Source organism: Macadamia integrifolia, chromosome 4 (genome assembly GCF_013358625.1).
Source record: "Macadamia integrifolia cultivar HAES 741 chromosome 4, SCU_Mint_v3, whole genome shotgun sequence".
NCBI lineage: Eukaryota > Viridiplantae > Streptophyta > Magnoliopsida > Proteales > Proteaceae > Macadamia > Macadamia integrifolia.
This window is the reverse complement of record NC_056560.1, coordinates 23,178,447-23,197,097: the sequence shown is the minus strand read 5'-3', so window position 1 is coordinate 23,197,097 and position 18,651 is coordinate 23,178,447. Positions and strand designations below refer to the sequence as shown.

At 37.7% G+C, this 18,651-nt stretch overlaps 3 protein-coding genes across 3 annotated transcripts; 1 reads left to right on the top strand and 2 right to left on the bottom strand.

The window, feature by feature from the left end:
• Positions 1-5,008: 5,008 nt before the first annotated feature.
• LOC122077027 (pentatricopeptide repeat-containing protein At5g66500, mitochondrial) lies at positions 5,009-10,741 on the bottom strand. Its single transcript, XM_042642759.1, has 2 exons — positions 10,603-10,741; positions 5,009-6,745 (listed from the first exon to the last, which is right to left on the bottom strand). Exon 2 carries the CDS (start codon positions 6,730-6,732, stop codon positions 5,104-5,106), a length of 1,629 nt encoding a protein of 542 aa, XP_042498693.1. The 5' UTR covers positions 6,733-6,745; positions 10,603-10,741; the 3' UTR covers positions 5,009-5,103.
• On the bottom strand, positions 8,006-10,742 carry LOC122077025 (pentatricopeptide repeat-containing protein At1g52640, mitochondrial). Its single transcript, XM_042642758.1, has 2 exons — positions 10,603-10,742; positions 8,006-10,237 (listed from the first exon to the last, which is right to left on the bottom strand). Exon 2 carries the CDS (start codon positions 9,933-9,935, stop codon positions 8,286-8,288), a length of 1,650 nt encoding a protein of 549 aa, XP_042498692.1. The 5' UTR covers positions 9,936-10,237; positions 10,603-10,742; the 3' UTR covers positions 8,006-8,285.
• A 1,239-nt stretch (positions 10,743-11,981) lies between these two features.
• On the top strand, positions 11,982-18,168 carry LOC122075761 (protein unc-45 homolog A). The gene is made up of 4 exons (XM_042640913.1): positions 11,982-12,408; positions 13,888-14,076; positions 17,053-17,776; positions 17,904-18,168. Exons 1-3 carry the CDS (start codon positions 12,229-12,231, stop codon positions 17,509-17,511), a joined length of 828 nt encoding a protein of 275 aa, XP_042496847.1. The 5' UTR covers positions 11,982-12,228; the 3' UTR covers positions 17,512-17,776; positions 17,904-18,168.
• The last annotated feature ends 483 nt before the right edge of the window (positions 18,169-18,651 follow it).

The window sequence follows — 18,651 nt, the reverse complement described above, 5'->3', positions numbered from 1 at the left end:
CCAGGCGAAACAAGTTCACCGTTTCTAGAAACGACTTGTGGCCATTCTTTCATTAGTTACTATCGACTTCTAAAAACATGACTTATCAAACACCTTCAATTCCGTTTCTGTTTCTAGAAAAGGAAATTTATGTTTCTGCCGTTTCTTGAAACAGAAACGGCAGAAACGTTATCAAACGGGCCCTAAGGCAAGAAGAAATTTAGCCCGGAAACAGAATGGTTATCATGCAAACCCTCAACTCCCTAATATTACTACCACTACTGTCTATTCCTTTTTTTTTTCTTTTCAGAATATATATATCCAGTGTAGCTTAGGGTTTCAAGAGCTTGGAAGTTTTGATATAATAGGTATTGTTATAGATGAGTGGTAGAATTATTTTTTTTTAATTTTATTTTATTATTATTATTATTTTTGTGACAAGAAGCTATCTTATATTTAATTAATGTAGAGAGTGTTTTTGTTTTGAGAAGGAATGAAAATGTATAAGGTTCTGAGTATTAATTTTACTGATGATGGATATTACAATATGACCCTTCCATGCTATTCATAAAGATATCTTTTGGATTAACAAAGTTCTATGGCACAATGATTTGAAGGTCTTTCCTTGATGACACGAATAATTAACTTGTAGGAATTTGTTTCCCATCGAAATTGTGGACATGTTGTATACACCATCTTCTCTTTAAGGTCAAAATTAAAGCATATCTAGCGTCCCATTGTGCTATTAAACTTTTAGAAAAATCTTGGAAAGTATAAGAATGAAACTCAACAAACCTTACAAGTCAAGCGAAAATGCCCATACAGTAGGGCACATACTTGAGATGAATTACCAAATTTGACAGGTTGGTTTTGATCAGTTTGGTCCAATTTCTCATCATTTTTTTTCCCCCTTATTAGCTTGTACTCAGGCAAGGGTCCTATCTGATTCTGGTTTTACATGTATACATACAAAAATCAATGGTTTAAGGGTTTTAGGTTTCTTATTGGATTACTATTGGTCTAGTCTCAATTTTTTATCAAGTTTAATTGATTTTTGTGCATTTAGTTGATCCAATTTGGTTTCAATTTCTATTGGTTCCATAAAATTCCAACCCCAAACTAAATTGATAAGTGTTTGGTTTGGTTGGTTTAAACTTTGGCACCCTCACAAGTAAGCATACCCAAAATCATCAGTCCTCATATGTGGAAGCGTGGCAACGATGGAAACATATTTCCAATTGCCAACTGTATATGGATGGACCAGCAATGTCAACACAACCCAGCCCATGCCAGCTTTTTTCCCAAGCCCTAGCTAGCAAGGCTCAACCCAAGCCCGACCCACCCGGCCCAAAATCAGGTTGAGATGTCTCAGTTTAGGCTTGGCTATATTGGGTTCTAGAGACAGCAGGCTTTGGCCCTGTTTTGCCATTTTCTTGTTTTTTTTTACACAATTTATAAAATTAATTCTTAATATATATGTTTAATTTACTAAAGGCAAAACTGCAATATCTATACATTAATTCAATAGGACCCAGCTCAAGCTTTAGAATGTTTGTATATGCTTTGGTTGAGTTTGGGCTTGCCGGTTTAAACTTGCACCCCTCATTTGGACTATGTTTGGCCTTGTTGATCAGTTATTGAGCTGGCCCAACCTAAGTTTCATCGTGGGAAGGATGGATACATGGATGACTTAACAACTCAAAAAAAAAAAAAGAGTCGGCTTTGGATTGGGGCATTATGAAACTAGTTGAAAATCAATCCACACAAAAACATGATCAAAATCAAACATGGAGAATTGGATAAAAAAGACCCCAAAACGAATAAAGAATAATCATAATAAAAGGGACGTATCTGGTGCACGAGGCTCTGATCACATGTGCGAAGGTCTGAGGGGTGAGAACTACATAACCTTATCCAGAGAATGTCAAAAGTTTGGTTAAAAAAAAAATTAAAAAAACTATATATATGTGTATATATATATATATATATATAGTAAATCAAATCAAAATCTATGACAAATCAATAAGAGAAATCTATAAGAAATTGAATCTAAAATGAACGAAAATCGAAATAAACTTAAACAGATTCCATTATTGATTTAGTTTTGGATCCACTCATTCTAGAAGGAGGGATCCACGAATTAACAACTCAAAAGGAATGTTCATATAGAGAGAGAGAAACTCTGAGCCATCTGACCATCCATGAACTGTCACCATAGTTTATTTCCTCATTATTTTCCTTCTAATTTCTTTGTGATGTAGATATTCTTCCTCCCAATACCCAGTACACATATATGTTAACTCAACAAAAGTTACTTTCTAGATCATTCCCCTTTCCTTCATCTTCTATTTATCTATTTTTACTAAGTTACTCCAATCAATTGTCAAAGCATTGAGTTTATTAATTTCTTGAGATTTCTCTTCCTTCCCTTTACATTAATAGAAACAAAGTTACTATAAAACCCATTAACCCTACTTAATGTAACAAGGAAACAAATATGGTAAAACATACAATAAAAGTAAGAAAAACTATTGATTCTATACTGTTATTCCTGTTAATTCTCTCACCGATTCACCTCCTAAGAACCGTCTCCACAACTGAAGTTATAAAATCTACAATGGCTTATCTTTAGAGAGAGAGAGAGAGAGAGAGATTTCTCTTCCTTCCCTTTACATTAATAGAAATGAAGTAACTATAAAACCCATTAACCCTACTTAATGTAACAAGGAAAAAAATATGGTAAAACATACAATGAAAGTAAGAAATAAAGGGTAAGAAAAGAAGGCCAGGATAGCAAATTAGTACACCTATTGATTCTGCACCGTTTAGTTCTCTCACAGATTCACTTCCTAAAACTGTCCCCCCAACTGAAGTTATGAAAGCTACAATGGCTTTATCTTGGAAGAGAGCGAGCAAGCTTGAGAGAGAGATAGAGGTAGAGAGGGATTGAGAGATATTGAGAGAGAGAGATGGGTTGTGTGCATGGGTTCTTCTCCACTTGTTCTAAGTGCAAAGGTAATGACTTCTCCCCTTTCTTTGCTTGTTCTTTCTCATAAGGCAGTGTTTTCATCTCCCTCTCTCTCCCTCTCTCTCTCTCTCTCTCTCTCTCTCTGTGTCTATGTTAAACTAAACTTTCTTATCTTATTGTTGTCAAAGCTAAGAAGCGTAGTAAAAGTAAGAAAGTTGAAGCAGAACGAAAGAAAGCTGAAGAACAGCAAGAACAGGAGAGTGAACCTGTAGCTGTATCATCACCACCAGGACAAATGGAACAATGGGTTAATTTTAGACAAGCTGGATATCAGAATTTTGACAAGGCTTTCGAGGAGTATCATCACGTATATCAGAATAGACCTCCCCTTGATAACTATAATCAATATCACGCTAGAATGGATGCCTTCACTGATGATAATGCAAATGGATGTCACATCATGTAACAACCCAATACTACTACTACTACTACTGTCTATTCCTTTTCTTCTTCCTTTTTATTTGCAGAATATCTAGTGACTTAGTGTTCCATGATCTTTGAAGTTTTGACTTAATGGGAATTGATATTTTCTTCTAGTAAAATATTTGTCTAGTACGATTATGTCATGTTATGTTATGGATGAGTGGTAGAAATTTTTGTCTCAAGGAGCTATTAATTAATGTAGAGCTTTTGTTTTGAGAAAGAATTCAACCATACAAGGTTGTAAGTGTTAATTTTATTGTTCTATTGGTGATTCTTAGTTGGTAAAGTGATTCACGAAGTGTCTTACTTGGGTTTGAATAGCCTTAATTGGCACCACAATTGCTTCTTCTTTAGGGCTCCCACCCTCTTCGTAGTCGAAACGTCTTGTGGGGAAATGAATAGACTATTCCCTCTCCAAAGGATGTGGGGATGCCAATTGTTGTCAAATAAAAAAAATAAAAAAAGTGTTCATAATGATATATATCCTACCAAAATATAATAAGATGAGGGTTCTCAAGGGGGTAGCACAATTGGTTAGCCATGAACTTGATACAAGCCGTAAATTGGACGTCCTAAGTTTGACTCCCACTAGGCACACCATGGGCCACTCACACGGGGTGTTTAGTGTTCTTCAGTACTTTGAAAGTTGAATGGTTCACATTTAACCCTGGTATGACCCGGTCCATGCGGTTGTGGGGTCAGTATGGGCCCGCGGGACTTGTCAGGCCAAAGGCTTGGATACCTGTTGTGAGCAAAAAAAAAAAAAGAGGGTTCTCTTATAAATGGCATAATGAGTGAACCAATGAGGGGTGTTGAAATGGTTTCATGGAAGGGCAGATAGTTCATTTCATGTAACCGAGAGGTAGATAAAGAGAGAATTACTTCTAAGCTACCTAGGAAGGGTATGCTACCACTCTTTCTGACCGTGCTTTAGAATAGGTAACTAAATGGTTTTCTGGGTACCCTAGTGAAATTGATATTAGAAAAATCAGATCTCCCAAGTGCTTGCAGGAGAGGTCCACCGAAAGAAAAGAGAGGAGAGAGTTGCGTGTGAGGGTTTGTTCCAGATGAAGCCTGATGTGGTTCAAATTTGAACTTGAAGTTGTGGATGCAAACCTAATTTTTAGTCCCTGTAATAGGGTTCAATTTCCCATTCTTTCAAGCATTGTTTCCTTTCTTGTTGCCCATGTCATGGCTCAGAATCTATCTAATATCTCCATCACCTGTAGAGGAATCTCTAAGTCCATATACACTCAATTTGATGGCTCCTTGTCAAAGGGGCAACCACTTTGCTTTCACTTGTGTTGGTTTGGGATCTCTAATCAATGCAGACTATAGAAAAAGCTTTCAAGAAGTCATGGTATCTTTACAAGTTTTGTTAATCATGTACATTACCTGGTGTAGATTAAAACACAAAAAGCATAATGAGACCCAGAGTTTCAGGTATGAAAAGATAAAGACGAGTTTTCCTTCACCCACGAATCCCTTTGCCAATGGGTGTCAATGCTTTGGTATGGGCATTGAGAGCAATGGCAGGGTATACCATCGGGGGAGTGATTAAGATTTAAGACCCTAGGATGTTGGGTGAACCCTTAATTAAAAAATTATGATATATACAGAAAAGGTAAGGAGGTGGTATACAATCTCATGCGAAGTCAATGAAAGCACTAAATTTAGATAAACTTTTTTCCCAATCCATTGCAATCAATATTTTTATCACAGCATTCAACAGTGATCCAGCTACTCCCCATCTCCTTCCTCAGTCTTCTTTCCCTCATCAAACCCCTCAATTCCTCCACAACACCCCATCTCCCAATGGCAGAATAGAAGTTCGAAACCAAAATATAATTTCCAGGCTTCTCTGGCTGCAACTCAAGTAGCTGTTTTGCTGCAAATTCACCCCTCTTGATATCTAAATTAGTTCTACAAGCATTCAATAAGGCTGCCCATACTTCACCCGTGGGCTTAGTGCCCTTCTCACCCATATCATGTAAGAGGTCCCAGGCTTCATCAATCCGACTTGCTCGACCTAATAGGTCAATGAAGCAAGCATAATGCTCTGGACCTGGATCGAACCCATATTTCTCCTTCATCAGAAGAAAACATTCTTTTCCTTGTTTCACCAATCCACAATGCCCACATGCAGATAGAATAGCAAGAAATGTCACAGGATTGGGTGAAATACTGCTTTGCTCCTCCATCTCTTTGAACAACTTAAAAGCTTCAATTCCATGCCCATTACTTCTGTATGCATCTATGATGCTGGTCCAAGAAACCACACTTCTACAAGGGTTTCGATCAAACAGCAAACGAGAAACAGATATTTTTCCACATTTTGCATACATATCCAACAACACATTGCATAACTGGGCATCTGACTCAAATCCAAGACGAATTGCCAAACAGTGTACCTGCTTTCCACTTGATAAATCTGATTTCTCTGAGCAAGCAGCAAGAACACAAGTAAGAGTAATGCTGTTTGGTTTCATCTGCCTAACAAGCATAAACACCTCATCGAACTTCTGATTTCGAATGCACCCAGAAAGCAAGGAATTAAATATAGCATCATCTCTCCTGCAATTCAAATGGCAGAAGACTTTCATGGCTTCCCCAATTAATCCACAGTTAGAATAGAAATCAATGAGAGCAGTACCAAGAACAAGCAAATCATTACCCATGACAATCACCAAAGCATGAACCTGCCTCCCCTGCTGAAGAGCATTCAGTGAGGCACAAGCTTTCAAAACAGAGCACAGTGTGAAGCTGGTAAATTGAATCCCGCTCTTCCACATCGCTCCAAAAACTTTAAGGGCATTCCAAGCAAGGCCATAGCGGAGGTAGCCTGAAATCATGGTATTCCATGCAATGGCATCCTTGGACTTTGCCTCCTCAAAGACACGAACCGAATCATCCAAGAGGCCGCACTTGGAGTACATGTCAAGAAGGGCAGTTTCTGTAACAGTTTCAGATTCTGAACCAGTTTTTATGACCAAGGCATGGACCTGTTGGCCTCCCTTCACATCCGAAAGAGCTGAGGATGTGCTAAGAATGGGTGTGAAAGTGTAAGCATCGAGTTTGAGGTGCATGCAGTGCATCTGATGGAAAAGAAGCCATGCAGCTCGAGCATGGCCCTTGCGAACATGGGCACCGAGGAGAGCATTTAGGGCGAACAAGTCTCCGTCCACAGTTTCATCAAACAGGTGATTTGCATGTACAATGCCTTCCCGTTGTATGAAATTGTTGCTTGAAATCAAGATCTTCAAGGAAGTTCCATGTGAGCAGCCAAGATGTGACCTTAACATGAAATGTACAGGCCTGCATGAATGACAGAGGAGAAGCACATTAGTTGAAACCAGTGTCCTTAGGTGCGTTGGGTAACAATTCTGCTCTCAGAAAGTACTTTTGGCCCATAAGTACTTTTTGTGATTCTGCTCATAAAAGAATTACTACAGGAAGTAGATTGGTGTTTGGTAAGCTGGCGGAAAAAAATGCTTTTGGAATGAAAAAAAACAAGAAAGAAGTTTGGCAGGCACTTTGACGGAATCACTTCCAACACTTATCTATATTTACTAAAATTGCTATAATTTATATATATTTACAAAAATGCCATCACCCCCTAATATAGCACAACTGGACCAATAATAGTGGGGAAAATTACAAAATGCCACAATAACATCTCACTTATTTAACTACCATAATTTGAAAATTTGACATTACCACATATCGCACAACTGGACTAAGAATACTAGTAATAATTATGAAAAATGCCTCATAAAAATACATGATGAGGCTACAGTATTGTCCATGTCTTTAGTTTTAATTTGAAATTACATCATAAAATTCGTAGTCATATGAATAATGTTAAGTTTGTCTCGAATTCTTGACCCGTTCCAACATATTTTGGTGACGACCCAATTGGAAGTTTTTTGAGATCTATGATGGAAGCAAAGGGGTTGGGCCGATAGGCCCAAGCCCAGAGCGCATCATTGATCTCGTATGGGGGTACGGGGGCTACGACCAGATCAATCGTGACCCAATGGGTCAACCTGCGACTTGGAGTAGATAATGTATTATTGCTTGTTGAGAAAGTGATTGTATTTTGGGGGTTTTTCAAGCTAGGGTTTTAAGGCGAGTTTTCTCTTCAGTGTAATCTCTCTTCTGCATAGTGAAACATCTTCTTATTCACCCGAGGACGTAACACACCACCCTAGTGTGTGAACCTCGTTAAATCTCTGTGTCGTGCGATCTGTCTTGGTTTATTTTTCGTATTTCTTGGTGTTTGATCTAACAAATAACAATGCATGTTAAAATAAAAACCCACATGAATAAGACGATTATGCAACAGGAAACAATATAAAGCTTGGGACATCTCTAATAACTGGACTACAAGTCGTCACACAGGGATGTGCATGGACGCCATGGTTTGCATGTACTCCATGGCCCATGCCCGTATTCATCAATCCAAAAAAATGACCGCGCATGATCCCCTCCGGCTAAAAATAACACCCAATTTTTTTCCCCGTTCAAACCATCCTTATTACATGCATCTATTTCTGCATGAACACATGGGCGATGTACGGTACCAAATAATGCACTTAGATCAAATATCCAGATCAGAGATTAAATATAAAACAGTAAAATATAGATGAACCATGCACATAGGAGCCTATACAGTGTACTAAATCCTTGCCAGAAAGACTTGGCCAAAACAAAAGCAATGGACCTGCCATGGGGGAAGGGCGTAATGAATAACACATGACAAGCCTTCATGAGGGATATCCAACTACAGAGTGGAAAATCTACTCAATGAAGAGATTGTTATGCAAACATCCAGCTTATCCACAATCTCAATAGGTCATACACATTGATTTTCACTTTCAAATGATCTCAATCTTGCAGTAGCCTTATCGCTTTCCATTGTGCTTGATAGCTCCTGAATTGAACATGATGTGCTTTGCCGCATTTTTTCGGCCAGTATATGTGTCTTCTCCCATAGACCTAATTGTAAGAGACGATCTCTCAACAAATCACATGTACTGAGATAAGGTGGAATCCCTTCGTCAATCATCATCTCAAAGTATCTACATGCATCATCAAGTCCATGCTTTTTCTTACAAAATCCATGAATCATGACAGAATATGTTGAAACTGAAGGGTAGAAACCCCTCCTTTCCATACTATCCCAAACTTTTGTTGCCCGATCAACCCTTCCGACCCTGATCAGCATTTTGAGCACCATATTGTAAGTATGAGAATCTGGCAAGCAAGAATCTATATCCATTCTGTTAATCAGCTTAAGAGCCTGATTGACTTCGTAACGATCACAATGGAATGCAAGGATTGCATTATAACTCCATGCATCTGGTTTCACTTCATTCTCAAACATTTCATCCAGCAACAGATAAGCATCATCCACGCGATCGTTCTTGCAAAATAGTTTGATAATACAGTTATAAGTAAACACATTTAGTGCCAAGCTGTACCTTCTCATCCTATCGAGAACCCGCAAGGCCGAATGAGGATCATTGGCTTCACAATAAGCACGAATGAAGATAGAGTAACTAAAAGCATCTGGCTGAAAGCCATAAGAACCCATTTCCCTGAAGAGCTTATATGCCTCTTCTATCTTTCCATCTCGGCACAAGCATTCCAACAAAGTGTTGTAGGCAGTCACATCTAAAGGACATTTCCGCTCAAGCATTTCATCAAACAGTTTCCAAGCCTCTGTAGAGTCTCCAATTTCACCCCAACCCCTCATCAGAATGCTGTAAGTTTTCTCACTTGGTGCGGATTTGTATTTAACATCATTGAAGAATTCTTGGGCATGCTTCACATGCTTCTGCTTACAAAGCATGAAGAGCAGCTTGTCAAGATCATCAATGCTAGGTTTACAACCGAAATCTTGCATTTTCTTGTAAGCCCGGATGGCATCCATTGGCAAATCAGCTTTGCAATAAGCTCGAAAGACAATCCAGAAAATTTCAGGTTTGATTTCATGACCTCCGTCTTTCATCTCAGAAAGAAAATCCCAAATCAGAGCAAATTGTTTGCTACTGCCAAGAATATCAACTAGAATGTGGTAGCTCTTTATGCTATGAACGAAACCTGGCAATTTTATGGCCCACAGAAAGAACCTGTGCGCTGAGAAACTAAGATTCTTACACCTTTTCAGTACTTGCTCAACCAAATCAGTCGAAATATTTCCTGAGAAACAAGCAAGTGCAGATTCTATGTCGTGATGTGGGCTACGGAAATCAGTCAGCACCCTGCAAATCTCATTCACATCCTCTGCTGAAGATGTGTTTGGATCCAATCCTGTTGTTTGTGAAGAATGTCTCTGAACCTGAGAAAATCTAGAGCCAAAAGCGGGGGCTGAAAAATCTGAAGACCAAGCTGAGATCATATACAGACCAATTTTATGGTTCTGGGCGATTTGATAATGAAGTGGTTGAAAGAGGAAACGATATAGGCTCCTATTTCGCGAGAGGAGAATTCTGATAGCCATCACCTTACAAGCACTAAGGATCTCCCATGAGGCAATGAAGATTTCTCACCACAACCAAAGTCCCAATAGGTGAGGATGAGGAAAAATGTTCGTGAACGTTTTTCAAAAACTGCTCACAAATGGTAAAAACATTAATTCTTTGATCTGTCATATGTGCTCACTGAGCACTTTTTAAACCGGAATGATCTCTATGAGCAGAAAATGCTCATTGCTCAGTGTGAGCAAGAAATCAATAAAATCACTTCCGGAGAGTGTTCGAGAGTGTTACCGAACGCAGCCATAATGACATGAAATGTATAGGCCTGCATGAATAAGAAGAGAAGCAGATTAACTGAATCCTAAGCCTAGGATGATACTCTGAAAACCCATAGCTCAAATAACATCATAGCATGCAGCAATAATCTCAAAACCCATAGGCCAAACAAATTTCAGTATACAAGCCATACAAGCAGTTTACACACAATACTCTGAAAACCAATCGGCCAAACAAAAAAATATGATTATAAAAGAAATACTCAATATAGAAGAAGAAAGAAGAGAAAAATCAGATCTTTCTGTATCCCAAAGGCCAAATTGAAAACCAAACTTAATTTGCAGAACCCGCACAACCAGAAACAGGAAGGAAAATTCAGGGAGAGAGAGAGAGAGAGAGAGAGAGTAAACTCACTGAGAGGAGCTGCCCGAAGAGACGATATCGACGGCGAGCGGAGACGGCGGCGACGACGACGTAAGTCGCAAGGGTTTTGGGTGGTTCTATCAGAGACCAAGTAGAGAGACAGTGAGAGAGGGAGAAGGGAAAGGGTTTTGCGGGTTTCGTGTAGCGAATGCGAATATTAGTTAAAAAAACGTTTCTTTTGTTACGTTGTTAGGCTGCGTTTGGTAACGATCTAGAAAATTATTTTTGAAGTTTCTTTGCTCTATGCAAACGAAAAAATAGAAAAAATGAAAACAAAAACAGTAGAAACGTGAATTTACGGAATGATAAAAGACAGTTCCATCGTCCCAATTTCATTCAAACAAAAAAAAAAAATGATATTTTGACATAGAAACTGATATACGAAATGTCATTTTTGTCAAAACGTTTCTAACATTTTTTCATTTTATAGGAATACAAAAAAAAAATCTTCTATGTAATATAAGAGAATTATTTTTTGGTTTCAATTAAATGAAGAGAATAAAAAACATAGGAAAATATATAAATATTAGAACATAGTTAAACATGTTTCATTATCTAAGAAACGTTATAAATTTACTTTGAAACATTATAACCTCAAGAAAATATATTCATCATCTTTACATCTTTTACGAAAAAATGTATTAATCATTTCTCGTTTTCTCAAACTTAAATATTTCTAAAAATGAAGCACTTGAAATTCTGAAGGTGGTCATAGCTGAATATCTATCGTTCTTTGAGGTGGATCTGAAGTCACTGAGATCATTGGCATAGTACAATTCGAAGTTGCATTTGGTTTCATTGCATATTTCTAAACAGATTATTTATCAAACATCATTTTTAGATAAAAATAATAATTTATAATGAAAAACAAAAAATTCTAATTTCGCTACAAAATACGAAATGTTGTTTCTGATACAAAAATAATACCAATACCAAAATAAGGAAAAACGAAAAAAACATAAATATCTGTTTCTAGAAACAGAAATATAATTGAAGGTGTTTGATAAGTCATGTTTCTAGAAGTCGATATTAACCAACGAAATAATGGTCATGAATCGTTTCTGGAAACGATGAAACAAGTTCTACTTGTTTTGCTTGGGTCGTTTTTTGAATCATAAATATGTAGAAATTTCAATTTTAATTTTTTAAAAATAAATTAAATGAAACAGTTTTATCAAACGTTTTTTGTTTTGTTTTTACTGTTTCTAGACACAGAAACAGCAGAAATACATTTTTTGAAACGTTATCAAACAGACCGTTAGTAAACTATTTACACATGACAGGTCATTTATAATGGACGGAAGCTTCATCCTCCCATATGGCATCTTTAGCGAGAAAAAACAAAAAGGAAATCTTAAAAAATGAAAACGCCATAACGCCAAAACGCCAAATCTCTTTCAAAACACAGCAAGCGCCTCTCTCTCTCTCTCTCTCTCTCTCTCTCGTAAATCTCAGCTCTGTTTTATTTCAAGATATCCATAGTGATTTAATATCTGATTCTTCTTCTCGTTCTTCCTTTTTGATCTCCTCTTATCAGTTTCGTTTTTCTTAAATCCACGAATCAGATTGGTTTCATTTGGCAGTGAAGTGTTTGGGCTTTGCGTTTGTATCGATTTCATGGCAACGCCACCGTTGAATAAGATTGAGAGAGCTCACCAGATGTATCGTGATGGAAAGTATGAGGAGGCTTTAGCGTTTTATACCGAAGCCCTCACTATGGCGAAGACAAAAGCGCAGAAGATCGCTCTACATAGCAATCGAGCTGCTTGTTATTTGAAATTGCAGGATTTCAAGAAGGTCCTAATCTTGCCTCGTCTCGTGCAATTTTTATTGAAATTTTTGGCTTCTATATTGTGTTTCTTCTGGATTATTGTGATTGGTTACTTGGTTTGTAAAAAAAATTGGTGTCTTCTGTTCAATTTGAATTAGTTCAATCGTTTAAAATGGGGATCTTAGTTTCTGCTGATCAGGATAAATGAAAGACAGCTTTTAAATTAGTTTAAATCTTCTTATATTTCTTGAATCCACATATAAAAATATTCTGACCTGGCCCGTTCATCAACCTTATTTAGTGTTTGGTCTAAATGGTTCTGGTTTAAAAAAGCAGTAGAACCAAATAATTATAGTTATGTACTAACGGAAGTTATTACATGTACCACTGTAATGATAACATGTACCGTGCAAAGTTTAAACATTACACATGTTGGGAGGTTTCCAAAACCTGTATATAAATAAAACTTCTGCACAAAAAAATATATGTACAAGTTGGGCTGATTGATGGGTTGGATGACAGTTAATGGTTCCAGGTCAGCAGTTCAACCTCCTATGTTGGACAAATCATTGCATAAATTATGGATTTGCAGCACAATTGGTTTTTTGCTTTTGGAAAATGGGTTTAAGTGTTTCTCAGCAACCTGATATTTGGTGTTCAACTTCACTATTATCTTTAGTCAACTCGAAGTTGATTTTCCTTTGCAATATGGAAGGCTATATACAATTGACTTAACTATTGAAAAACCTAGATTTGTATCTGGGATTGTGATGAGGAAAGAAGTAATGTGTTCCTACTTCTAATTTCTGAATCGCTAAAATGAATTAATGAGCGGGATAGATGTGTAGTACTTGGAGTTTTGAGGTCTTTAAGGCGCTATAGATAGTACTCTGTGCCAAGGAAGAAAAAGGACAGAAGTGACTTGAACAAAAGGTTGGACGTGACACATTTCTGTGTAATGAAGAAAGTTGTTGGGCCTTAGGGGCTCTAGGTTGTTGCTAGCTTCATTCTTTGCTGCAACCAGCTTTTATGTATCCCAAGTTCTCCAACTCCGCAAGGGTAAAAGAGAATCTTTTAACTGCTGTATTTGATTGGCAAAGGTGGCATGTTTGGAGGCTTCTTCACATTTCTTACGGAGTTAATCTCTTAATCCACTTCTACTCAAATGTACTGCATTGCAAAAAATTGGAGTGTCAAAGCTGGGTAAAAAAAAAAGATGAAAGATTTAGGATGTATTTATGTTCTTTTGTAACAATCAAATATCTAAAATTCTCAATTACCTTAAATCATTGAATCCTTGGGAGATCTGTAGCTATTATTATTATTATTTTGGGTGAGAGAGGGAAAGATATTAATTATTTGTTGTTTAGTTCAGAGGTGAAATATGAAGAAGTCTAATCCCTGCATTTTCTCTTCTTGGAAAATTATTTATTTATTCACGTTTGTGTCGAATCTTTTCAACTTCCATTATCGTACGTCTACTAATGGTATGACTGTCATATTAGGCAGCAGAAGAATGCACTTCGGTGCTTGAGCTGGATCACAAACACACTGGAGCCTTAATGCTGCGGGCACAGACTCTGGTCACCCTCAGGGAATACCACTCTGCACTTTTTGATGTTAATAGGCTCATGGAGCTGAACCCATCTTCAGAAGTCTATCGGAATCTGGAAGCCCGTCTAAGGACACAATTGGTAGCCTCTACTCTCAGTTCTGTGTGAACTTTTTCCTTCTGAATTCTATCATGCTTTAAACTACCAACCAAAGACACTGCTTGTGGACTCTGCGATGTGTGCCACTGGGGTTTGACCATGAACCTTCACCACCAAAAATGAAAATCAATGCAAATTCACACCCAAAAAGGGATTCTTGAGGGACAAAATGAAAAGAAGTTGGGTCTTCACAGATTTCTTTGAAAGAGTTATTGATTTGTGGGTTTGAGCTGTGTCTGGTCCAAACAGCTGAATTTCTGCAAAGGTGTGTGGGGGTCTAGAAGGTCAGTTAAAGGTGTATGATAAGGCTGCAATCTAGGATGCCCAAAATATCGATATGGATGCACACTGATTTGGGAGATAGGATGTCATTTCTTTTCTCAAAATCTAGAACACATATATATATTGGAGCTTTTTAATGTAGGGAGGCTAGGCGGAATTGGGACAACGCTAACACTCCTACAATAACTCAGGATCCTAGTGAACTAACACACAGGACATAGAGACAGAATATGATCAAATTAATAACTGTAAATCAAACCATTAGGATTTTTCAGTCGAAGGGAGGTTCTGTTGGGCTGAATAGGTGCTCAAAATTCTGAGGTCATCCAATGGACAGACCCTTAGGAATCAGATGGGGAAACTCAGAATAGAAAGCTGTAAAACAGGGCAGCCCATGCACCAAGCAGACTGGAAAAATATCAGAATTGATTAACTATTGAAGAACTATAATGACTATTAATCCAGGATGAGGTGCTCAAAATTCTGAGCTCATCCAATGGACAGACCCTTAGGAATCAGATGGGGAAACTCAGAATAGAAAGCTGTAAAACAGGGCAGCCCATGCACTAAACACACTGGAAAAATATCAGAATTGATTAACTATTGAAGAACTATAATGACTATTAATCCAGGATAAAAAAAAAGACTGAATACACCTATTAAATGCCACGACAAAGAAAAGATGCTGCTGGAGTATCACAGGAGAGAATGATAATTGAAAACTAAAGAAAGAAGAATAAGTAGGAAAGGATATGTTCAAGTCTCATACTTGAAATGCAGAGCAGGCCTCCCACTAGGGTTTCTGCATCCCACAGACCTGCATCTCACAGTATAACAGCATAACAACCGTTCTTTTCTCGTAACTTCAATCGCTGGGGACTGTAGGGAGCCCCTTGCTTTATTAATAAACTTCCAAAATCCCTCTCTTGCACAAGCCTTTTCGTAGCCTCAATGGCTTGCTGATTATGTACTCAACCTTGAGGTCGAAGGTTCCAAGCTTGTGTGACACAGTGGACGAAAAAAATCCCTCTCTTGCATGGGGAGGGAGTCCAATTAAATTATTAACTTCCTAGTCTAAAATTACATATCAAAATGGTAACTGAAACCAAATAAAATTGTGTTACTGAAACCTAATTAATACCTAGTAACTGAAATAGAAACTATACTAAAGAAATAGCAACCAATATCCGCATCAATCTCCTTCATATAGTCCCCACTCAAATCTTGCACAAGCCTCACAACTTCTGGAATATCTTCTCCACAATGGCAGGAATGGGTCCAACCAGATCTGTCCTTGAAGCATTCCTGTTCAATGGCGATCTTTGGGGCAAAACAGAGGCTGGACCTGGGTTAGTTGTAAGACCGATGTGGGCCGAAATATGAGCCTGCCTAGCAGTAAAATCAAGGGCCTTGTGTTGCATCACTTTTCTTCCAGCATGCTGCTTCTTTAGTTTCCTCTAAGCACCATATAAATATTTCTTTCGTACTTATATCCTGCCTCCGGGAACTTACTATTAAAATTTTCCTTTAGGTTCCATTTGTTTCCATCTTAAAAGGTGGAAAGGAAAATTTTCTTTGAAATTAGTTTTGACGTAAATTGTAATAATTGACATTGAAAAGCAAGAAAAATTTTACTCCATGTAAATTATTATATACTGTGAAATGTTACAACAAAACAAAAAGTGCCTTAAGGAACTCTCAGAACATGCCATCTATGCATATTTGCAGTAACATAGCAAACGGGAAAGTTGTTAGATGTTGCATTATAAATCATAAGGAATAAAATCCTTTTAAGTTTGGTGTTGCATATTGTTAACCCATTGGTTCCATCACTTAGAATGGATTCGTCTCCATCATCATTTCCTGAATGTTGTCAAGAAATAGAGAAAGAGTAAACTTCTTGAGATTGTTAAGCGATCTTGTTTCATTGTTTTATTTGCATTTTGGTGATCACTCCAAATGGATCCACATGGGACTGTGACTTACATATCCAAACACCAAGCCAAACCATATGAAATGATTTCATTCCTGATTTGTACTAAAATGCCATATAACATATATGATATGAAATGAACCTTGTGAAATAGATGGTGTTGATTCTTGATCATATCATTTTACATATATGCCGAGCATATAAATTATTATTTTTTAATACATTTATACCTGTTCATGACGACATCCCTGAAGCCATGTTGCGAGGATTCTATACCCAGCAATTACAGTTTATAGTGTTTATGTTCCAATTTTTTTTGTTGGACTGTGCCATATCTTTTTCTTCCGATATCAAATATTTTGTTTCGTTAATGTCCAGTCTTGTGGTTGTTGGGCCTCCATGCTCTACATTTTACAACTGGAGTTTTGGTGGGTTTGATTGATGAGGGATGATAAAGTGAAGCATGAAACTGTCTTGGGTATTCTATTTGCGAGTGAATTCCCTCCTTTAAATCTTCAACATGACCTGCTTATTAATTAAGCTATGAGTTGTCAGCTCCAAACTTTTCTTTATTAATGATACTATGTTTCTTGTGATCAACGATGCTTCATAGTATCATCCTTGCAACTTCTCGTATGATTTATCAGCTGCTGCTTTTGAATAATGTTAAGTCAAAATAGTAGTATAATGATCAAAATTCTCTGGTACGACTTTAATTGATTATGGTTTCTCCTTGAGTAAAGTCGCTGGCTCCGATACCCGAATCTGAAGAAGAGTCATTAATGGCTGAGCTGGAAGAAGAAGAAGAATATGAGGAAGAGGAGTGTGAAAAAGAGAAAGGGAAACCAGTGGATGTAAGAGCGGGCAGTAATCAGAAAGCTGAATCCACAAGCACCAGTTCTGATCCTGAAGAGAAACCAGTGGATGTAAGAGCAGGCAGTAATCAGAAAGCTGAATCTGCAAGTGCCAGTTCTGATCCCCAAGTTTCTACCTCGCAAACTCAAAGCCTCAAGGACTCACCTGACCACCACTCCAGAGCATGGGAAGCTATCCCAAAACCAAAGGGACATTCTAACCTGGATTATTCACGGTGGGACAGAGTTGAAGATGATTCAAGTGAGGATGATGAAGATGAAGACGATGAATGTCAACCTCAGTATCGGTTCCGTGTGAGGACTGTTGGTGTACGGCCAGTGAAATGAAGACTGCTATTCCTTGTCATGATTTCATGGCTGATATGGTCAACAATATCATATAAGTGATGAATGTAACAACCTGGTGTACATCCAAGACCGTATTATCAAGAATTTGGTTATTGACTGCAATTGGTCACCGTATGATGTACCAATCATGATTTCTACTAAAGCTAATGACCCACGAAAGCTGTGAATTCCTCTTTAAGAACGGATATGGAATATACGTCAGATCATGTCATTTCTCTCCACCAGAGCCAGCGTTTAGGCTAAGGTGAGTATTAGCACCATTTAATAATTTAATGATTTATCTTTCAGTTGGCTGATGCAGTTGCCATTTGGTGCACCAGCTGATATGGCCACTTTTTGTAACTGATTTTTCTTCTGTACTTGATTTGCAGGGACTTCACTTAGGAATCAGCTGTGGTGCATGAATCATTTGAAGAGATCTCTAGTATCTTGATATTTCCTCAAGTGTCTCGGTTCCTGCAATCCTAATCATAGTCCGCCGTGAAGGCTACTAACACCTGTCTAACTTACAGAAGCTCATGAGATGGATTGGATCTTTGTAAAATAATGTAGGTTGCATTAGCTTGCAGCTTGTTCTTAAAACAGAGATTGTCACTTTCAAATATGACCAGTAAAAGCATACGACATAATGTTTCATTGTGATAGCATTGCCCTTTATTTTGATTCATCAAGGTGGTCCAACTCCGAAACGTCCAAAGGTGTGAAAAGGTTGATGGATCTGACAATTTCAACTTATGAGCATGATTAATGTGGATTTAAAGCTAAAAATGCTGAAAAACTACTCAGGTATCTCTACATTCATGTGCATAGCATGCCTTCATTTACACGTTGTTGGATGGCATTCTAAACATGGAAGTGAGCATCTCTTCCTACCATGTGAAAAAGTGACTCTGGCAATTCTGGGCATTGGATATCTTTAGGAAGGCTATAGATTGGCTCCATGGCAATCATATACCTGTCTATATAAAGGCTTACAGACGTGTGTGTGTATGTCAATGCACCCACATGATGGTATATTTGTGAAATTTCCAATGCTTTGTTATGTTAGGGATATAAATGGATAGTTGAAACTTGATGTGAAGAGATTTCAGCAGATGACCTTCACCTTGAATTCCACTA

What these genes read in the sequence shown, in the direction of transcription:
- LOC122077025 (XM_042642758.1), bottom strand. Translation starts at nt 9,935, where the DNA reads ATGGCTATCAGAATTCTCCTCTCGCGAAATAGGAGCCTATATCGTTTC.
- LOC122077027 (XM_042642759.1), bottom strand. Translation starts at nt 6,732, where the DNA reads ATGTTAAGGTCACATCTTGGCTGCTCACATGGAACTTCCTTGAAGATC.
- LOC122075761 (XM_042640913.1), top strand. Translation starts at nt 12,229, where the DNA reads ATGGCAACGCCACCGTTGAATAAGATTGAGAGAGCTCACCAGATGTAT. An exon ending in AATTGCAGGATTTCAAGAAG is followed by an intron (nt 12,409 to 13,887) that starts GTCCTAATCTTG and finishes CTGTCATATTAG; the next exon opens with GCAGCAGAAGAATGCACTTC. An exon ending in CCCGTCTAAGGACACAATTG is followed by an intron (nt 14,077 to 17,052) that starts GTAGCCTCTACT and finishes CCTTGAGTAAAG; the next exon opens with TCGCTGGCTCCGATACCCGA.